The 17,522-nt window shown below is 45.0% G+C and overlaps 1 protein-coding gene across 1 annotated transcript; it reads left to right on the top strand.

Moving 5' to 3' along the window:
* The first annotated feature begins 1,935 nt into the window (after positions 1-1,935).
* Positions 1,936-5,231, top strand: LOC148687491 (uncharacterized). The gene is made up of 2 exons (XM_088675124.1): positions 1,936-1,962; positions 4,449-5,231. The coding sequence occupies exons 1-2, from the start codon at positions 1,936-1,938 to the stop codon at positions 5,229-5,231; spliced, it is 810 nt and encodes a 269-aa protein (XP_088531250.1).
* The last annotated feature ends 12,291 nt before the right edge of the window (positions 5,232-17,522 follow it).

Raw genomic sequence — 17,522 nt, 5'->3', positions numbered from 1 at the left:
GCTGCTTTGCCCAGTTCCAAAATGGCTGCAGCGTGACTTCTGGTGCGGCGGCCATTTTGGAACAGGGCAGAGCAGCATCAAAAGTTGCTTCTGAGTATGCTCCGCCCAGTTCCAAAATGGCGGCAGCGCTACATACGGCCTGCTACTTCTGGTCCAGTCCCTTATTTCTCAGGCCGGAACTTGGCAGCTATGTACCTCACGAGTTGTTTTGAGGATAAAATGGATACGGAGTCAGCCCTGATGTCATCATATGATGCCAGCGGGCTCAGTCTGGCACCTGCTACAGCAAAATTTCCTACCCCTTCCTCTGCCCTGGAAAGCACAAAGTGTGAGGCTGTGGGTGGGGTCGCATAGGTTTTCGCCTCAGTGTGTATAGGATTCCAGCCTCGGTGTTGCTGCCACCCAAACTTATCATGGCAGCCTTCCCCAACCTAGTGCCCTCCGGATATTTTAGATTCCAACACCCATCAGGCCCTTGCATCATCATCATCATCATCATCATCATCATCATCTAATTAATATAAAAAAATATTTATACCCCACCCATCTGGCGGGGTTTCCCCAGCCACTCTCGGTGGCTCCCAACAGAATATTAAAAACATAATAGAACATCAAACATTAAAAACTTCCCTAAAGAGGGCTGCCATCAGATGTCTTCTAAAAGTCAGATAGTTGTTTATTTCCTTGACATCCGGTGGGAGGGTGTTCCACTACCGAGAAGGCCCCCTGCCTGGTTCCTTGTAGATTCACTTCTCGCAGTGAGGGAGCCGCCAGAAGGCCCTCGGCACTGGACCTCAGTGTCTGGGCAGAATGATGGGGGTGGAGACGCTCCTTCGGGTATACTGGGCCGAGGCCATTTAGGGCTTTGAAGGTCAGCACCAACACTTAGAATTGTGCTCGGAAACGTACTGGGAGCCAATGTAGATATTTCAGGACCAGTGTTATATGGTCTTGGCAGCCACTCCAAAACATTTAGAGGGTGCCAGGTTGTTGTACTGTGTTGACCACGGATGTTCTCTGTTGATCTTCATAAGAAGTTCCCTCCACATCTCAGTTCCTATACAGATATGATGACATGCTTATGCTTAGCAATTTCATTGTCTCAAGCTGAACATGTGGAACCAACAGTGCCTCTTCTATCAGAATAGAATAGAATATAGTGGTACCTCGGTTTATGAACACAATTGGTTCCGGAAGTCTGTTCATAAACTGAAGCGTTCATAAACTGAAGCGAACTTTCCCATTGAAAGTAATGGAAAGTGGATTAATCCGTTCCAGACGGTCCGCGGAGTAACCGTTCATAAACTGAAGCGAACTTTTCCATTGAAAGTAATGGAAAGTGGATTAATCCGTTCCAGACGGGTCCGCGAAGTACTTAAACTGAAGCGTTCATAAACTGAAACATGGGTGTAATTGGTTCCGGAAGTCTGTTCATAAACTGAAGCGTTCATAAACTGAAGCGAACTTTCCCATTAAAAGTAATGGAAAGTGAATTAATCCGTTCCAGATGGGTCCGCGGCGTTCATAAACCGAAAATTCATAAACCGAGGTGTTCATAAACTGAGGTTCCACTGTATACTGAACTCGTGGTACTTCCTACATCAAAATAGAATAGAATGGGCCCTTTAAGAATAGACACCTGGAGGGATAAAAAGGAAGGACCCAGTACTTTAACAACATTTGTATAATGAAACCATGTAATAGCATTTTGGAGAGCACGGACAGTATTTTGTGCTTGTTGAAGCTTCTTCAAAAGCATCGGGCTTAGTGACAAGCCGCTGGCAGGTTTGTATTGACCCTACAGCGTTCTTACAGGAAGGCTATTCTGGGAGTCCTTTTGTCAAACTGAAGACGGCTTAACATTCCTTGATGGGAGTGCAGTCAAAGGCAAAATGGGAAGGTTATATTTTTCCCCCTTCTCAGAAGGGGTAGAACATGATTTATGACAGAGAGCTCAGCGTTGTGAGGAAAATATTATTAGGTAGAACATCATCCATCCCTAGACAATTCTGTAAATCTCAGTGCAATGCATTGTGCCTTTCTGGAGGAAGATACTTGCTTTTGGTTTTGATCTAGGCCAGTGTTTCCCAAACTTGGATCACCAGCTGTTTTTGGACTACAACTCCCATCATCCCCAGCTAACAAGGCCAGTGGTCAGGGATGATGGGAACTGTAGTCCAAAAGCAGCTGGAGATCAAGTTTGGGGAAAAACTGTTCTAGACATTTATGCATTGATCTACAACAGAGGTGGCAAATTTATGACCTTCCAGATATTGTTGGATTACAAGTCCCATCACCCCTGACAATTTGCCATGCTGGCTTGGGGCTGATGGGTGCTGGACTCCAGCATGATCTGAAGGGCTACAGCAGGCTTCCTCAACCTCGGCCCTCCAGATGTTTTGAGACTACAATTCCAATCATCCCTGACCACTGGTCCTGCTAGCTAGGGCTCATGGGAGTTGTAGGCCAAAAGCATCTGGAGGGCTGAGGTTGAGGAAGCCTGGGGTACAGGTTAGCCCAGGCACCCCCAAACTTTGACCCTCCAGATGTTTTGGACTACAATTCCCATCTTCCCCAACCACTGGTCCTGTTAGCTAGGGATCATGGGAGTTGTAGGCCAAAACATCTGGAGGGCCACAGTTTGGGGATGCCTGGGTTAGCCAGTTCTCTGATCTACAATGAGGGCACAATCTAGTTAACATAAAGCACTTTTACATTCACCATTAATTCAAGTGGAAGAATTAATTCTTACATTTCTCCCACTGAAATCCATGAGACTTGACGGTGTAATCCTAAATATGCCTACTCAGAAACTGAGTTAAATGAGACTTACTCCTAGGTGAGTGTGTAGGATTGTAGCACTGAGGGCACTGAGTAATGGCTAGAGATAGTACTTTGTAGATCAGTGATTGAAGCTGCTTCTAACATTGCAACTATGTTATAGTGTTGGCCTTTTGAGATGGATGATAAAACGAGTGGTTTAAATGTGTGCTGCTGCATGAAGTCGCAGTACATCTTGTCCCTTCTGAATTTTCCAAGAACGAGCTTCAAATATGCAAAACATTTTTTAAAAATTGTGTGTGGCAAAATCCAATCTCTGCATCAGTCCAAAGAAACCTTTTTTAAAAAAAAAAAAAAAGATCAGAGCATAACATTAAAATAACCAGACTTTTTTGTTTTGTTCTCCCTCTATACTTTTTAAAAAAATGTGTCCATTTGACCTGTACAAAACATCAACTTATATAAGAAATATATTAAGAAAGCAAGGTAAACAGAGAATCACAGGAAACAGTATGTTATCATTTGGAAGAATTTTAAATTGTTTTAATGTTTTTTGATCTTTTTTTCTTGATTTTTCCCTTTTCTTTTTGCTTTTTCCTTTTTCTTCTGTCTTTCTCTCTCTCTTTTTTTCTCCAGATAGGAATTTATGTTGATGTTGTATGCGAATTTTCTTTTTTCTTTCTGTGCTTGTTGATTGATGTATCTGGAATGTTATGTCATTCTTTTAAAAAGAAGGATTAATAAAGATCTTTTTAAACTATTGAAAAAAAGACACATCAACTTATTCAAAGCCGCTCCAATCAGCCTGATGTATTCAAAGATTGGATTAAAAATGAACAAGTGTTTAGTATATGGAAACTGTTGATATGGTTGAATCCCCCTAATTGACTTCAGTTGAGTTTTCAAATCAGATTTGAGTGCTTTTCTTGATCTCTTGGACTGCTCTCCTATTTAGCATTCAGATTTGTTCCTCTTTGTCCTGCCTTCCAATTTCCTCTCTCTGATCTATCACCGCAGGTGAGACCGGGAAACAATTGTGACCGTTCTTTTATCATCATTAAACACCTACCAAGCAGATTTCTTGCCTTGTTTCTGCATGAACACCAGCCTAATAGCTCAATTTACTATTCTCATGTGGAAGAATTAGCAGCAATCTCTTATCAGGAATAACTTTAAAGATGGAAATAGAAGACCGATAAGTATTGTTATCTCTCTTGCACTTGCTTTTGTAGTTGAAATCAATATTTCCTTCATCCACAGATAGAGTATAATGAGGAGAAAAGCGTGCTCCCCATCTAACTCAGTGGATTCCAGAAAGATGCCGGATTCAAGTATTTACTGGTAGGTAAAGAGCCTTTCGTTGTCTTAGCCCAGTGCTTCTGAAACACTTTGTAGTTGGTCCCGACTTTAAGTGTACTCAACCTTTTGGGACCCAGCTGTAAACAAACTCCACCTTTTGAACCCCATTTTCTCCTTCTTCAGCTAAAGACAAAAAGAATATCGTATCGCTTTAGAGTTTGAACCACTTTATATTTTGTTTTCCATGTTTTGTGTTGATACAGGTATGCATTTGAATAGAATTTAAGCATGAGAGAGTAGGGGGGGGGGTGGAGAGAACCTGCCTCTTAAAAAGAGCTTGAGTTCACCAGAGCCGGCTCTACTATTAGTGTTTAGTTTGCACCAGGCATCCTATTGGGAAGACCCAGTTTTCTGAGTGCATGTTTTGGAAATTGGGCAATAGGGGCAGTACAGGATTCCTTTTGGTGTACCAGCCTCCCCGCTTTGCCAAGGATTCCTTGCCTGAGCTGCTTCAGGTCATGGTGGATGTGCTCCTGGAGACACCTAGTTTGGCTGTCCCAGGGGATTTTAATATCCATGCCGACACGACCTTACAAGGGGCCGGTTGGGACTTCGTGGAAAGCATGGCCTCCATGGGACTGTCCCTGAATACGTTTGGCCCAACTCATAGCTGCGGACATGCCTTGGACCTGGTGTTCACCTTTATGGGTGTTGGTGATCGGACATTAAGTAAAAGGGAAAGAAAAGAAGTGCCATGGTCAGATCACTTCCTGGTGCAACTGGACTTCTCTGCGACTTTTCCCCTCTGCAGGGAGGTGGGACTGATTCGGATGGTCCGCCCCCACCACTTAATGGATCCAAATGGTTTCCAGAGAGTGGTAGGGGATGTTTTATCCCATGTTGATGGCCTTTCAGCTGATTCCCTGGTGACCCGTTGGAATACAGTGTTAACCAGGGCTATTGACTGTCTGGCTCCGAAGTGCCCTCTCCGATTGCATGGAGCCCGGACAGCCCCGTGGTTTCCCCCAGAGCTGAGGGTGATGAAACTATTGCTGAGACGGCTAGAGCACGGATGGCAGAAAACTCACTCTGAATCGGACCGGACACAGATTAGAGCTCAATGTCAAAATGAGACCAGCTTCATCACTTAAGTACTTGGGGGAGGCAATTGATTTATTTGTGAATATAATATTCTGTGTTAGTACTACTGTTTTAATTATTAAAAAGAACAGAATCAGTCTCTACTCCTATATCAAACAAGTATCATTTCCCTTTGATGTTCGAACTAATTCTTTTGCTCACTTCACCCTGTAACTGTACTTATTGCCCTTGTAGATAAGTCTTTTGTGTGACACTCTATGAAACACTTTGCTATAGTTAAGCCTGAATTATGTTCACAAATGACTCCATCCCTCCCATTTGTTTCAAATTGCCAGCCATAATGTCCATTTTTCACAAGTCCCTGATGACTATGCGCAGTAAAATCATAATTCTTCAAAAGGGTTTCCAACTCTGAAGACAATTAATGTAACTAGGGAGAGATAGATGAGCTTTTTCAGTTAAAATCTCTTAACTAAATCTGCCCTAGGCCCTCAAATGAAACTCTTTGTCAAATGGTCTTGAAGCCTTCAGATGAGAGTATTAAAGCAACACATTGCTGGGCCACGTAATTTTCAGCCTATTTATTGTAGTCATCTGTGTTATGTCCCATGTTCACAGCCTCATTGAGTGATGTCCCTCAAAAGCTTGTGCAAGAACTTGCACATAAATCAACATGGCACTATACGAGAGAGCTTCTGTAGTAATTCTGGTTCTTCCCAAGAGGTTTCACAAGTTCTTGTGCAAGTGGAAAAACATCCTTTGATTTAGTTCCACTTTTCTAGTGCATTACTCTAGAACTGAGTTTCCCAAACTTTGGTCTCCAGCTGTTTTTGGACTACAACTCCCATCCTCCCGAGCTAGTAGGACCAGTAGTCGGGGATGATGAGAACTGTAGTCCAATTGTAGTCCCAAAACAGCTGGAAACCCAGGTTTGGGGAAACCCTACTCTACACCAGGGCTGGGGAGCCTCTAGATGTGGTAGGACCATGACTCCCATAATCCCTGGCTGCTGCCTATGCAGGCTGGGGTTGATGGGACTTGGAGTCCAGCAATTTCAGAAGAGCCATACACCCCCCCCCCAGCCCTGCTGTAGCACAAAGTGTGAAGTAACCCTTCCATCAGAGGAAGACATATTTCTTAAGTGAGGAGGATGTCTGTGGTTCCAACCCTTTGTATTCATCTTAGCTGCTTTCCTCCCGTCACAAAGATTTGTCCTATCTTTGCTAGTCAGTTGTAATTGTGATGAGGAAGGTAGCCATGATCTGAATCAAATCTTAGTTTACATATCTGCTATGGTGGTACGGAGTCCACTGGAGAAGAATATCAGGCATAGGGTTGCCATACGTCCAGAAATCCCAGACATGTCCTTTTTGGAGGGCCTACATGCCCATCCGGGGGGATTTTTTTCAATTTTAAGCAAATGTCAGGGGTTTGAGGGGGGGGGTAAATGAGAGAGAGAGAGAGCTGGTGGCTCGGGTCTAGGCGTGGGCTCTGGCATGGGTGCCTCTGTTTCCTGTTTCGAGCTCTGGCAGCTCTGGCTCTGTTTCAGGCTTTGTTTTGGGCACGGGCAGATTTTTACCCCAGCTGATACGTTCATGTGCCAGCCAGTATCTTCTACTCGCCAAGCTGTGGATCTGCCCTCTGTGTGAGTGAAACAGATGGCCACAGCTCAGTAGCCAGGGCCGTCTTAAGCTGATCTTGAGCCTTGGCGCAAGGACCCCTGCTGCGCCCCCACCCCCATGTTTTCCTCTGAGCGGACCCACAGCACGAGGAAAAGGAGAAGGAGGCGCCGCGGCAGGCGGGTCGGCTGCCTGGTCGTCCTCCGGGGTGCCGCCTCCTCCTCCTCCGGCGCGGAGGCCGCAGCTGGGGAGGGCGTGCCGCACAGCGCCCGGCCTCTTGTCCTCCTCATGCCCCCGACGGGCGGGCGGGAGGAAGGGAGGGAGGTAAAGAGCAGGGTGAGAGGGTGGGCGGCTGGGCGGGCAGTGGCAGCGCCGGTGTTTGAGGGATGGCCCACCAAGAGGCGTGCTGAAAGCAGAATCGGGGTGACTCCTGCCTAGAGTGGCAGCAGGCGCATGGTGCCACTCTGGGCAGGAGTATCGCTGATTCTGCTTCATGGGCAAGAAGAGGAGAGGAAGCTCCTCTTCTGCGCCCCTGGTGGCCAGGCGCCCTGGCGCCTTGCGCCACCCAGCCCAGGCCTAGAGACAGCCCTGTCAGTAGCAAAAGGTTGTTGCTCAGCATAGACCTTGTTTAGCATAAGGTTTTAACCAGGCATAGGCAAACTCGGCCCTCCAGATGTTTTTGGCCTACAACTCCCATCATCCCTAGCTAACAGGACCAGTGGTCAGGGATGATGCGAATTGTAGTCCCAAAACATCTGGAGGGCCAAGTTTGCCTATGCCTGGTTAACCCTCCTAGGTAACTCTGGTTTTAAAATGTTACTGATGGTCAAGCTGGGTGTGTCCCCTAACATACTATTAAGGGTAACACCTGGGGCAATTTGGTGCAAAGGACTGGGGCTAGTTTCAAACCCTTCCTCATTCGTGAAGCTTAACTGGATAGCTTTGAGCAGGTCGCTGCTCCTCAGTCCTACCTACTTCAGTCCTACCTGTTCAAAGTTTTGTAAGCACCTGGTTATGGTCGTCACTGTCACAATCTCCATTGGCCTGAGATGGATGGACCCATTGGCCTGGCAATGGAGAGGCCATAGTTCAGGAGTAGAGTACATACCTTTTGTGTATGTGGTCCTAAATTTAATCCCTGGCCCCCTCTAGTTTAAAGAATATTGGGCATCAGACACTCAGGCCACCAGTCAGAGCAGACAATACTGGGTTAGTAAACAGTCTAGCTCCACATAAGACACTTTCACCCTGTGGAATGCCCTCCCATCAGATGTGAAGGAGATAAGTAACTATACAACCTTTAGAAGACACCTGAAGGTAGCCATGAATAGGGAAGTTGTTTAGTGTTTTGGTGTGTTTTTCTATATGTTGGAAGCTGTGCAGAGTGGCTGGGGCAGCCCAGGCAGATGGGTGGGGTATTATTATTATTATTAACTGTGCTATTTACAACAGGGAGAATAATCCGAACTCCAGGTTATAGTATTTTAGGAACCAGGTGTCAACCTTGATAGCTTGGGGGTGTTTACACTTACTACTTTGTGCTGTTGTAATTATAATATAAGGAATATAAAAGTGTCCATTTGCAAGCTTGCATTGATTTATCTTCCCCATGAGACCTTCAATGCTTGTCATAAAGGGACTGTCATTCCTTAAACAGATGGCTTTGCATTAAAGTGTGCAGCTCAGCACTGTGCCAAAATCTGTCCTCTGACTTCTCTAGCATTTCCCCCTCCCCTGCAAAAGAGGCTTCATTTTTTCCCCTGCCCAATAATCGGGGAATGTTAGAATTTCAGAGGGTTTGGGTTTTTAAGTTTACCTCATTGCTGAAAGGTAACCAGGGCTAGCATTATGGGATTTTATTTCCAGCAAATGTTTCCACAGCATTTTGCAGCCTCCCCAGCTGCCTTATCTGAAAAAAGGCCCATAGGAGGAATTACCTCCCAAGTTCTTCCCTTGGGATTTAATTGAAACATGGGCACCTTGGAGGGCTGAAGAGTGCCGACAACTGGCAAAAGTATCTGTAAAATGAAAGAAAGGGCAGTAAGAAACACCAATTTTACAACCTTAAGGTAAGGTGCAATTTCTTTTCTCATTAATTGAGGGAGAAATTGAGGGAGAAATTTTAGGCAGAGCAGTAGAGCAAGTATCCTAATGGACCTAGTCTTTCCAAATAGCACCTGACTTAATTCAATGGACATAGGACATACTAGTCCGTCTATAAACCTCTTTCCTTCCATACATTGAAACAGCATCTCCAGCAAACTCAGCAGGATTAAATATATTACCTTGGTGCCCTTTTAAAATAATAGTATGACAGTTTGTTCTCCTAGGGCTCGTTGTGCTCAGGGTAGAAGGGGGGAGGAGGAGATGATGCAATGGATCAGCTCTGCAGAACCAGCATTCTTAACGCCTAGCCCGTTAACATAAACCCAAGGGAGTAGCAAATTGGTGAATAGGTAGGGTTGCCATATTTCAAAAAGAAAAACCAGGACACCCCGAAATGGTTGAACTTTTTTTGTGTGTGACTTGCCTAAGTTCCAGGACAAAGTGCTACCTTTTGGAAATTCCCACCTGCCCCGGACGTCAATTCAACCTTTGAATATCCAGGAAAATCTGGACCTATGGCAGCTCAAGAAAAGATTGCTTCCATTCCCTTTGACCCAGCAACTGTGGGACCTAATGCTTAGCAGAAAGCAAAGCTTTTCATTTCAAGCGAAAAGTGCAGAGATTGGTGAAACATAGTGTTCTGTACCTGAGCTGGTCTGCAATCAATCACTTTCTTGGCCAGCATCCTTAATGGCAAAGGTGGCATTGTTCCCTACTTAAAGTACTTGGTGGCGGGACACTTACTTACTTACTTACTTACTTACTTACTTACTTACTTACTTACTTACTGTGTGGAAGGCATTTCCTGAAACACAGCATATACTGCAGCATCTTGCCTCCCAATTTAGATGCTTTGAGATAGTGTAGAATCGGATTGAGGAGCCTCGGGCCCAGCTGCCGAAATGCAGCCCTCCAGGCCTCTATGTCTGTCTCTCAGAATTCTCCTCAGGCCACACCTCATATCCCCAGGCAGCGCCCGCTTACTGAGCCCGCTTTGCACCCCAACTGTTTTTGCCTAGCTGGATTATGTCGTTGAGCTCTGATAATGCCAGGAAGGAGGCTAGAGAGAGGTGTGTTAGTGTGCAATAAATGCAATTTCCCTTTATCGCCCCACTTTTGCCTCTGGTCCTGCCCATCTCTTGTCATGTGGTCTTTGAGAGGCTTCCAAGAAGTGAATTTGGCCCCTGAGCTGATAAATGACCCACACGCAGAACTCATTCACGCAACGAAAGTCATGTCAGCTTTCAGAAACCCCCGTCTCCATCTGTTTCCAAGCCATAGCTGCCAAGTTCTCCCTTTTTTTAAGGGAAATTCCCTTATGCTGAATAGGCTTCCTTGTGAGAAAAGGGAAAACTTGGCAGCTATGTTCCAAGCACTCATTGGCATACGCACTAAAGCATGCAGTACGGAGATGTGATTAATGCCCTTGTCCTGTCGCAAGCAGCAGTTAGGCTTCTAAAAAGCTTCCACTGGTGCCGCCATCTATGTTAGAGCTAGCCAACACAAGGCTGACCTATTATTGTTGGACTCCAACTCCCATAGGCCCCAGCTAACATGGCCAATAGTCAAGTTTGAAGGGGCTTCTAGTACAACAAGATCTATGCCCCTCAGCTATATTGTGCCTACTGGATTGGGGAGGGAGGGCCCAGTGAACAAGGCAGGAAGAAATTATTATTATTATTATTATTATTATTATTATTATTATTATTATTTATACCCCGCCCATCTGGCCAGGTTCCCCCAGCCACTCTGGGCAGCTTCCAACAAAATATTAAAATACAGAAATCCATAAAACATTAAAACTTCCCTAAACAGGGCTGCCTTGAGATGCCTTCTAAAGGTCTGGTAATTTTTGTTCTCTTTGACCTCTGGTGGGAGGGCATTCCACAGGGTGGGTGCCACTACCGAGAAGGCCCTCTGCCTGGTTCCCTGTAACTTGGCTTCTCGTAGCGAGGGAACCGCCAGAAGACCCTCGGCGCTGAACCTCAGTGTCCGGGCAGAATGATGGGGGAGGAGATGCTCCTTCAGGTATACTGGACCGAGGCCGTTTAGGACTTTAAAGGTCAGCACCAACACTTTGAATTGTGCTCGGAAACGTACTGGGAGCCAATGTAGGTCTTTCAGGACCGGTGTTAAGTGGTCTCGGTGGCCGCTCCCAGTCACCAGTCTACCTGCCGCATTCTGGATTAGTTGTAGTTTCCAGGTCATAGCCGGAAATCATAGAATCATAGAACTGTAGAGTTGGAAGGGATGTCAAGGGTTACCCAGCCCAACCCTCTGCAATTCAGGAATCTTTTGCCCAATGTGGGACTCGAACCCACGACCCTGAGATTAAGAGTCTCATGTTCTACTGACTGAGTCAACCCAGCGCCACCATGTTCTGCAGCCATCCACTGCCACTGCCACACTTTCCCTGGATTGTACCCATGATAAGAAAGGAAGAGTACAAGGGCAGTTAAAATAAGAGTGATGTCTCGGGAAGAACAGGTTTCTATACACAATGGTAATGAGATCTGTCTCAAGTTTTTGAGTTCGTTTTGGGCAGCTGATCAGGACCAACCTTGTACAAACTGTAGACCAGAAATGGGGAAACGGTTGCTGCACATCAGTTCCCATCGTGCCTGTCTGCTTGCCATGCTGACAGAGACAGATGGGAGGAGGAGTCCAACAACATCTGGAGGGCCACAGATCACGCCCCTGTGCCTGTCATAAAGTGTTTGGCCTTACTGGTTGTAAGAGCTTATCCACTGTAAATGAAGGGGCAGAAGGGCCGTTGTTTTCACCACTGCCACTGAAATGGCAGCAAAGGATTTAGTTCTGAACCTGTGGTAATGAAATCAGTTCATACTTAACCCCTACAACTGAAATCAGCGTGCTTTAATTGTATTTGTATCTCTATGGTCCGTTGTTCAATGACTAGCATTATTTCCACAATAAGCAATAGTCATCATTTGTTTCAGTGAAGCTGAGTTTCTGCTTTCCGCTACATGTGGAACAGCTTGCTTTGCTGCAAAGCAGAGAGATTTAAGCCCTTTGTAAATCACAAGGGGCCATTTTTTATTTCCTCCTCTTGGCTTGCCATAAAATGAAAGGCTGTTGGGAGGTTGGTGCCCCCTCTACACATCTAACGTGGGCAATTATGGGATTTCTTACTAAGCTATAAAACAAAATTCATGAGAAAAGTTGACATCTCACTGTGAAAGGCTGCAGTGTTTCCTGTGGCGGGCCAAGTTGGTGCTAAATAAATGATCCTGAGTTCAATACCAATTGATTTAAATATTTTACTCATGGTACAGGCTAAGAGATAAACTGCTGGAAAAGTGATGGGTTCTGCCATTCCTCCTTCTAAGAGGAGTTCTGTTTTGTAGTAGTTTTTTCGCCAGCCTTCCTTTCAAACAAGAATGTCAAATATGTTGTGGAAGGATATATCTCTTCACACCATGATCAAATTATACAATAAATATTTTGAAGGATACCGTGCTTGGCCACCGTGGCTTGGATCCAAAGAACTGAGTTCATTGTTGAAGACATGGACTGGAGCTTTGTCACCTACTGATTGTGAGCTATAGCATCTGCAGTTTTTGAACACATCGCTTGGTTGGAGTTCAACTGCATTGCAAAAATCAGATACGTGTGGATTTTGAAGAATGGCTGTGTTTCGGTTCGCATTTTGTTTCAAAAGTGTGGCTTAGGTTGGTTCACCTTTAAATGGAAACTGAAACAAAGCTCTCTCCCATCCCTAACTGGGAGTGGCTACTCAAGGGGCCTGAGATGCTGCAACAGTCTCATGTAGCAGCAGCAGAGTTTGGATTTGATATCCTGCTTCATCACTACCCTAAGTGGTTAACAATCTCCATTCCCTTCCTCCCCCACAACAAACACTCTGTGAGGTGAGTGAGGCTGAGAGACTTCAGAGAAGTGTGACTAGCCCAAGGTCACCCAGCAGGTGCATGTGGAGAAGCAGAGAGTCGAACCCAGTTCACCAGATTATGAGTCCACTGCTCTTAACCACTACACCACACTGGCACAATCATCACAATCAATAGGAGTATAGCATCTAGATCAAGGGAAGTAATAGTAATAGTACCACTGTATTCTGCTCTGGTCAGACCTCACCTGGAGTACTATGTCCAGTTCTGGGCCCCACAGTTCAAGAAGGATACTGACAAGCTGGAACGTGTCCAGAAGAGGGCAACCAAAATGGTCAAAGGCCTGGAAACGATGCCTTATGAGGAATGGCTTAGGGAGCTGGGTATGTTTAGCCTGGAGAAGAAAAGGTTAAGGGGTGATATGATAGCCATGTTCAAATCTATAAAAGGATGTCATATAGAGGAGGAAGAAAGGTTGTTTTCTGTTGCTCCAGAGAAGCGGACACGGAGCAATGGATTCAAACTACAAGAAAGAAGATTCCACCTAAACATTAGGAAGAACTTCCTGACAGTAAGAGCTGTTCGGCAGTGGAATTTGCTACCAAGGAGTGTGGTGGAGTCTCCTTCTTTGGAGGTCTTTAAGCAGAGGCTTGACAGGCATATGTCAAGAATGCTTTGATGGTGTTTCCTGCTTGGCAGGGGGTTGGACTGGATGGCCCTTGTGATCTCTTCCAACTCTATGATTCTATCATCATCTCTGTACATGTTAATCATGGTTGAATAACCTTCCTGCTTTGGTTGAATAACCAAATCAGAAGCAACTTTCAACAAAGACCAGGTATACCTTACCCTCAAATGACACACACACACACCCCTCCCAACTTTAGAAAACCACTTTGGTGCCTCTAAACAGCTGCCCTCAGGAACAGTTGGTCTTGTAAAATGCTTGGCTTTGTTCTCAGGAACATCCCTGCTTCGATTTGATGGGCAATTGATGTAATACAATTTGGCTTTCCCCAATTGCATCCCTCCTGTCTTGCAAATGTCCAGCAGTATATTTTACGGGAAGGAATAAAGTGACCCCTAAATTGCCTTCGGTGTGTAATTGGGTCTAACTGAATGTGCATATGTCTCTACTTTTCATAACATCACAGCAAAGGCACAACGGCAGGAAGGTGATGGCTTCTAGCTAATGACAGCTTTGACTACCCTGTGTATTTTAATATTTAGGTTGCTCTCTCCAATTGTACAGCAGGAAGATGCCAAGCAACACCCTTTTCTCAGGAGCTTGCCAGGTGTCAATTATGGCACATCAATGCAAATTCAGAAGCACTCAAAAGCATTTGCATGAAGTGCTAAGCAGGGCAGATTTTAGTGAAACCAGACTTGCCAAAAGCATGGTGTGCTCCCCAGCAGGAGAAGGAAATCAAACACCAAGTTCAGTAGGAGAAGGGAAGAAACCACCAGATCATCAATAGGCTTGAGACCATTTTTCTGCCTAAGGCAAAATATCGAATTGTGCCCCACCAACTCCAAATCTAGGTGCATACTTAGCACCCAGGGCTGGCTTGGTTATTTTGGTATCTGAGACAGGAGGAAGTTAGTGCATTAGGGCAACGAGGGCACTGTCCCACCAACCCCTGTCTGCCTCAGCCAGCCCCCACCTCCCTCCTTACAACCAGTCCCAGGTGAGGTGACACTGGCTGTCATTTTGCTTTTCCTTAGTCAATCAATCCATCAACCTTTATTGGCATACAGACAAAACAGGGATATGTGGGTTGAAACATAAGAGTGGCACCTGTTCACAGAAGGAGATGCTTTGAGATAAAACTACACTGGCTTAGTAAGGTTAAAAAGTACCTCTCAAGTCTTATGACAGGCACCCCCAAACTGCGGCCCTCCAGATGTATTGGTCTACAACACCCATGATCCCTAGCTAACAGGACCAGTGGTCAGGGATGATGGGAATTGTAGTCCAAAACATCTGGAGGGCCGAAGTTTGGGGGTGCCTGTCTTATGATGACGTAGTTTCATGGCGTTGCTCAGATATTCTGCTGCTGTCTCCATACTGCCATGCCCACGGCTATTCAATAAAAAGGAGGAGAAGTCAGAACAATTTAACCTCTCCTTATGCATGGGGCTCAAACATTTGTCATGAATTATTGCATAAAATGGGCAGTAGAACAAGACATGTTCAAGGGCCTCAACCGTCCAACACTGCAAGAACAATACCTCTCTGAGTGTGGAACCTTCAAGAACCTTCCTTCAGAATCATAGCTGTCAAGCTTTCCCTTTTCTCGCGAGGAAGCCTATTCAGCATAAGGGAATTTCCCTTAAAGAAAGGGAGAACTTGACAGCCATGTTCAGAATTGCAGGTGGCATGGGAAGAAACTCTACATTGGTGAGGATTGTAGAGGTGATGTAGGCATGGAGCAGCTTTGCCAAACAAAGGTAAGGTGCCTAACCCCAGTGGGGAGCGAGATTTGTTGGCTGTGCTACCAAGATTTTGAGATTCGTTAGTGTCCCTATTGCCCATGTTGCCACTGTAGAAGGGAGCAGGGTGGGAGCACCACCAGAATTCATTGGCTCTGTCTGTCGTTGGCTCCACTTTCTGTTGTCCTCCCGTGGGACGCCAGCCGCCACTGTCTGAGACTTACCATTGCCGAAGTGCCTCTCCTGTGAGTTAATACAATTTGAAAGTGTGATCAATGCATGTGTTATTAAATGTTGATGTCGCCCTCACTCCCAAAGGAGCTCATTCCTGCCCTAGATCCCCCAAAGCTGGCAGTACTGCATGTACGACTGGTTTTTCCTTCTGGTGGGGACAGACAGGGCACCAAACTGGATCCTTTGAGAATTAACTGTATGAAAGGGATCTGAAAGAGAAAGGGCAAGAAACCCTTCCCATTATCAGCCCCTTACTTTTAAATCTCCTAGAACCAGGAGGCCAGCTGCATTGCTAGTTGTGCTGCCTGTTTCTAGCACATCCATCCCCAATGATTCCTTCGGCAGCATAAATGTCAATACTAGCAGATGGGGCAGGACTCCTCCATGTGTCCTGATGAGTCACAGAGACACGGGGATCCCAGAGGCTGTAATGATGCGAGGCTTTGACTGGATGCGAGCTTCTGCAGCCGTGAGAAAGCCTCTGCCTTGCATTCTGACTACCTTGCCTAAAAAGAGAGATGATGATAGAAGACGATGCCAAGATTGTTGCAAGGATGAATGAGATGAGAAAATGGTGCCCTTTCTCCATCATTAGGGAAGGGTGATCCATAAATCTAAATACACAGAAGCTTAAAATCCTGTGCAGTAAGTGTAAAATGTATTCAATAAAGTATTTTATTACATATTTTACTCTGCTCATTCTCTGCCGCCTCTGAAAACAACAGCTATCTGTGCTTTGAACAATCCATCTCACTTAATTGATTTCTGGGAATGGCTTCATTTGTTCACCAAAATTACACACACACACACACATTATATATTCTGGTACCAGCTACCCTTTTTGGAAAAGTTATAGGAAAGCTTAAAATAAATAAATTACAAGGAAGTGATTTAGAGTGAATAACAGGAGAAGACATAAGTAACGAGTACACAGAAAAATCACCTTATCTTTTCCTGCCAAGAATGACTGAGCTGTGGTCCTCTTTCAAGAAGACTGATGAATGTAAGGATAATTTAGAATGGAGAGTATCTATAAAAAACACACCCTGAAACACATACAGCTTGCTTATTTTCTTCCATTTACTGATGTGATGAGCTGTGTTGTTACTCTTTAAGAACATCAAAAAGAACGTCAGTCTTTTGTTGCTGATTTTTTTAAAAATGTCATTAATCAGCACAAACTATGACCCACACTTTTACTGAGAATTGCTTGTTTTTGAGAAATAATTGTAATTGTAATGTCCATTATGATTGGGGGTCAAAGGGTTACATGCTTTTATCTGCTGGGGTAGTCAGGACAGCTGCCTTTCATGTTGAAGACTCTCAGGTCCTTGGTTCTGGGGAACTAAATGATCTGTCGCAAGTTGGTTCAGGAATGCAGAGTCACCACAACCACCACAGAGCTATCCTAAAACATTGTCTCTACTAGTTAAAAAGCAGAGGAAACATTGTATCATGCAGGTGGTTAGTAATGTGGATGTTAGAAAGGTTTTAGCAGTGCCATTCTCATGGTCAGATGACAACCAGGGGAGGTTTAAGCTATCGGAGGCTCTCATTTTATGGAAGTACAGAGAATACGTTGGGATGGTCAAAAAAGAGACTTCAGTATCCAGAAATTTTCTGACAGCTGTGAGAAAATTTCAGGCTAGTGGGACTGGTGCCATTGCCCCGATAATCGGAATTTGGAGATGACTCTGGTGGTTGACATTATCACTCCTAGGCCACCACTACTGCTAGCATTATTTACTTCTGGTTCCACTTACTCCAGTGAGTTGGTGGCAATAAAGGAATTGGGAACCACAGCTGGAATGCAGATGTTTCACAGTCTATTATGTTTTTATCTTTTACTGGAAGCCGCCCAGACTGGCTGGGGAAACCCAGCCCAATGGGTGGGGTTTAAATAATAAAATTGTTAATAATTATTGTTATAGATGGGCAAAAGCTCAGGTTGAGTCTGATCAAACACAGGTAGAGTTTCTCTAGGCTTATCCTGTGGTGGTTATGGCAGCAAAGAGGAATGTTAAGGCATCTCTTACATATGAATCCACAAGGCAATCAAACTGAAGCCTTGATATAGCAC

The sequence above is a fragment of the Zootoca vivipara genome, chromosome 1 (assembly GCF_965207765.1).
Source record: "Zootoca vivipara chromosome 1, rZooViv2.hap1.1, whole genome shotgun sequence".
Taxonomy (NCBI): Eukaryota; Metazoa; Chordata; class Lepidosauria; order Squamata; family Lacertidae; genus Zootoca; species Zootoca vivipara.
This window is presented reverse-complemented; position numbering and strand designations above follow the sequence as displayed.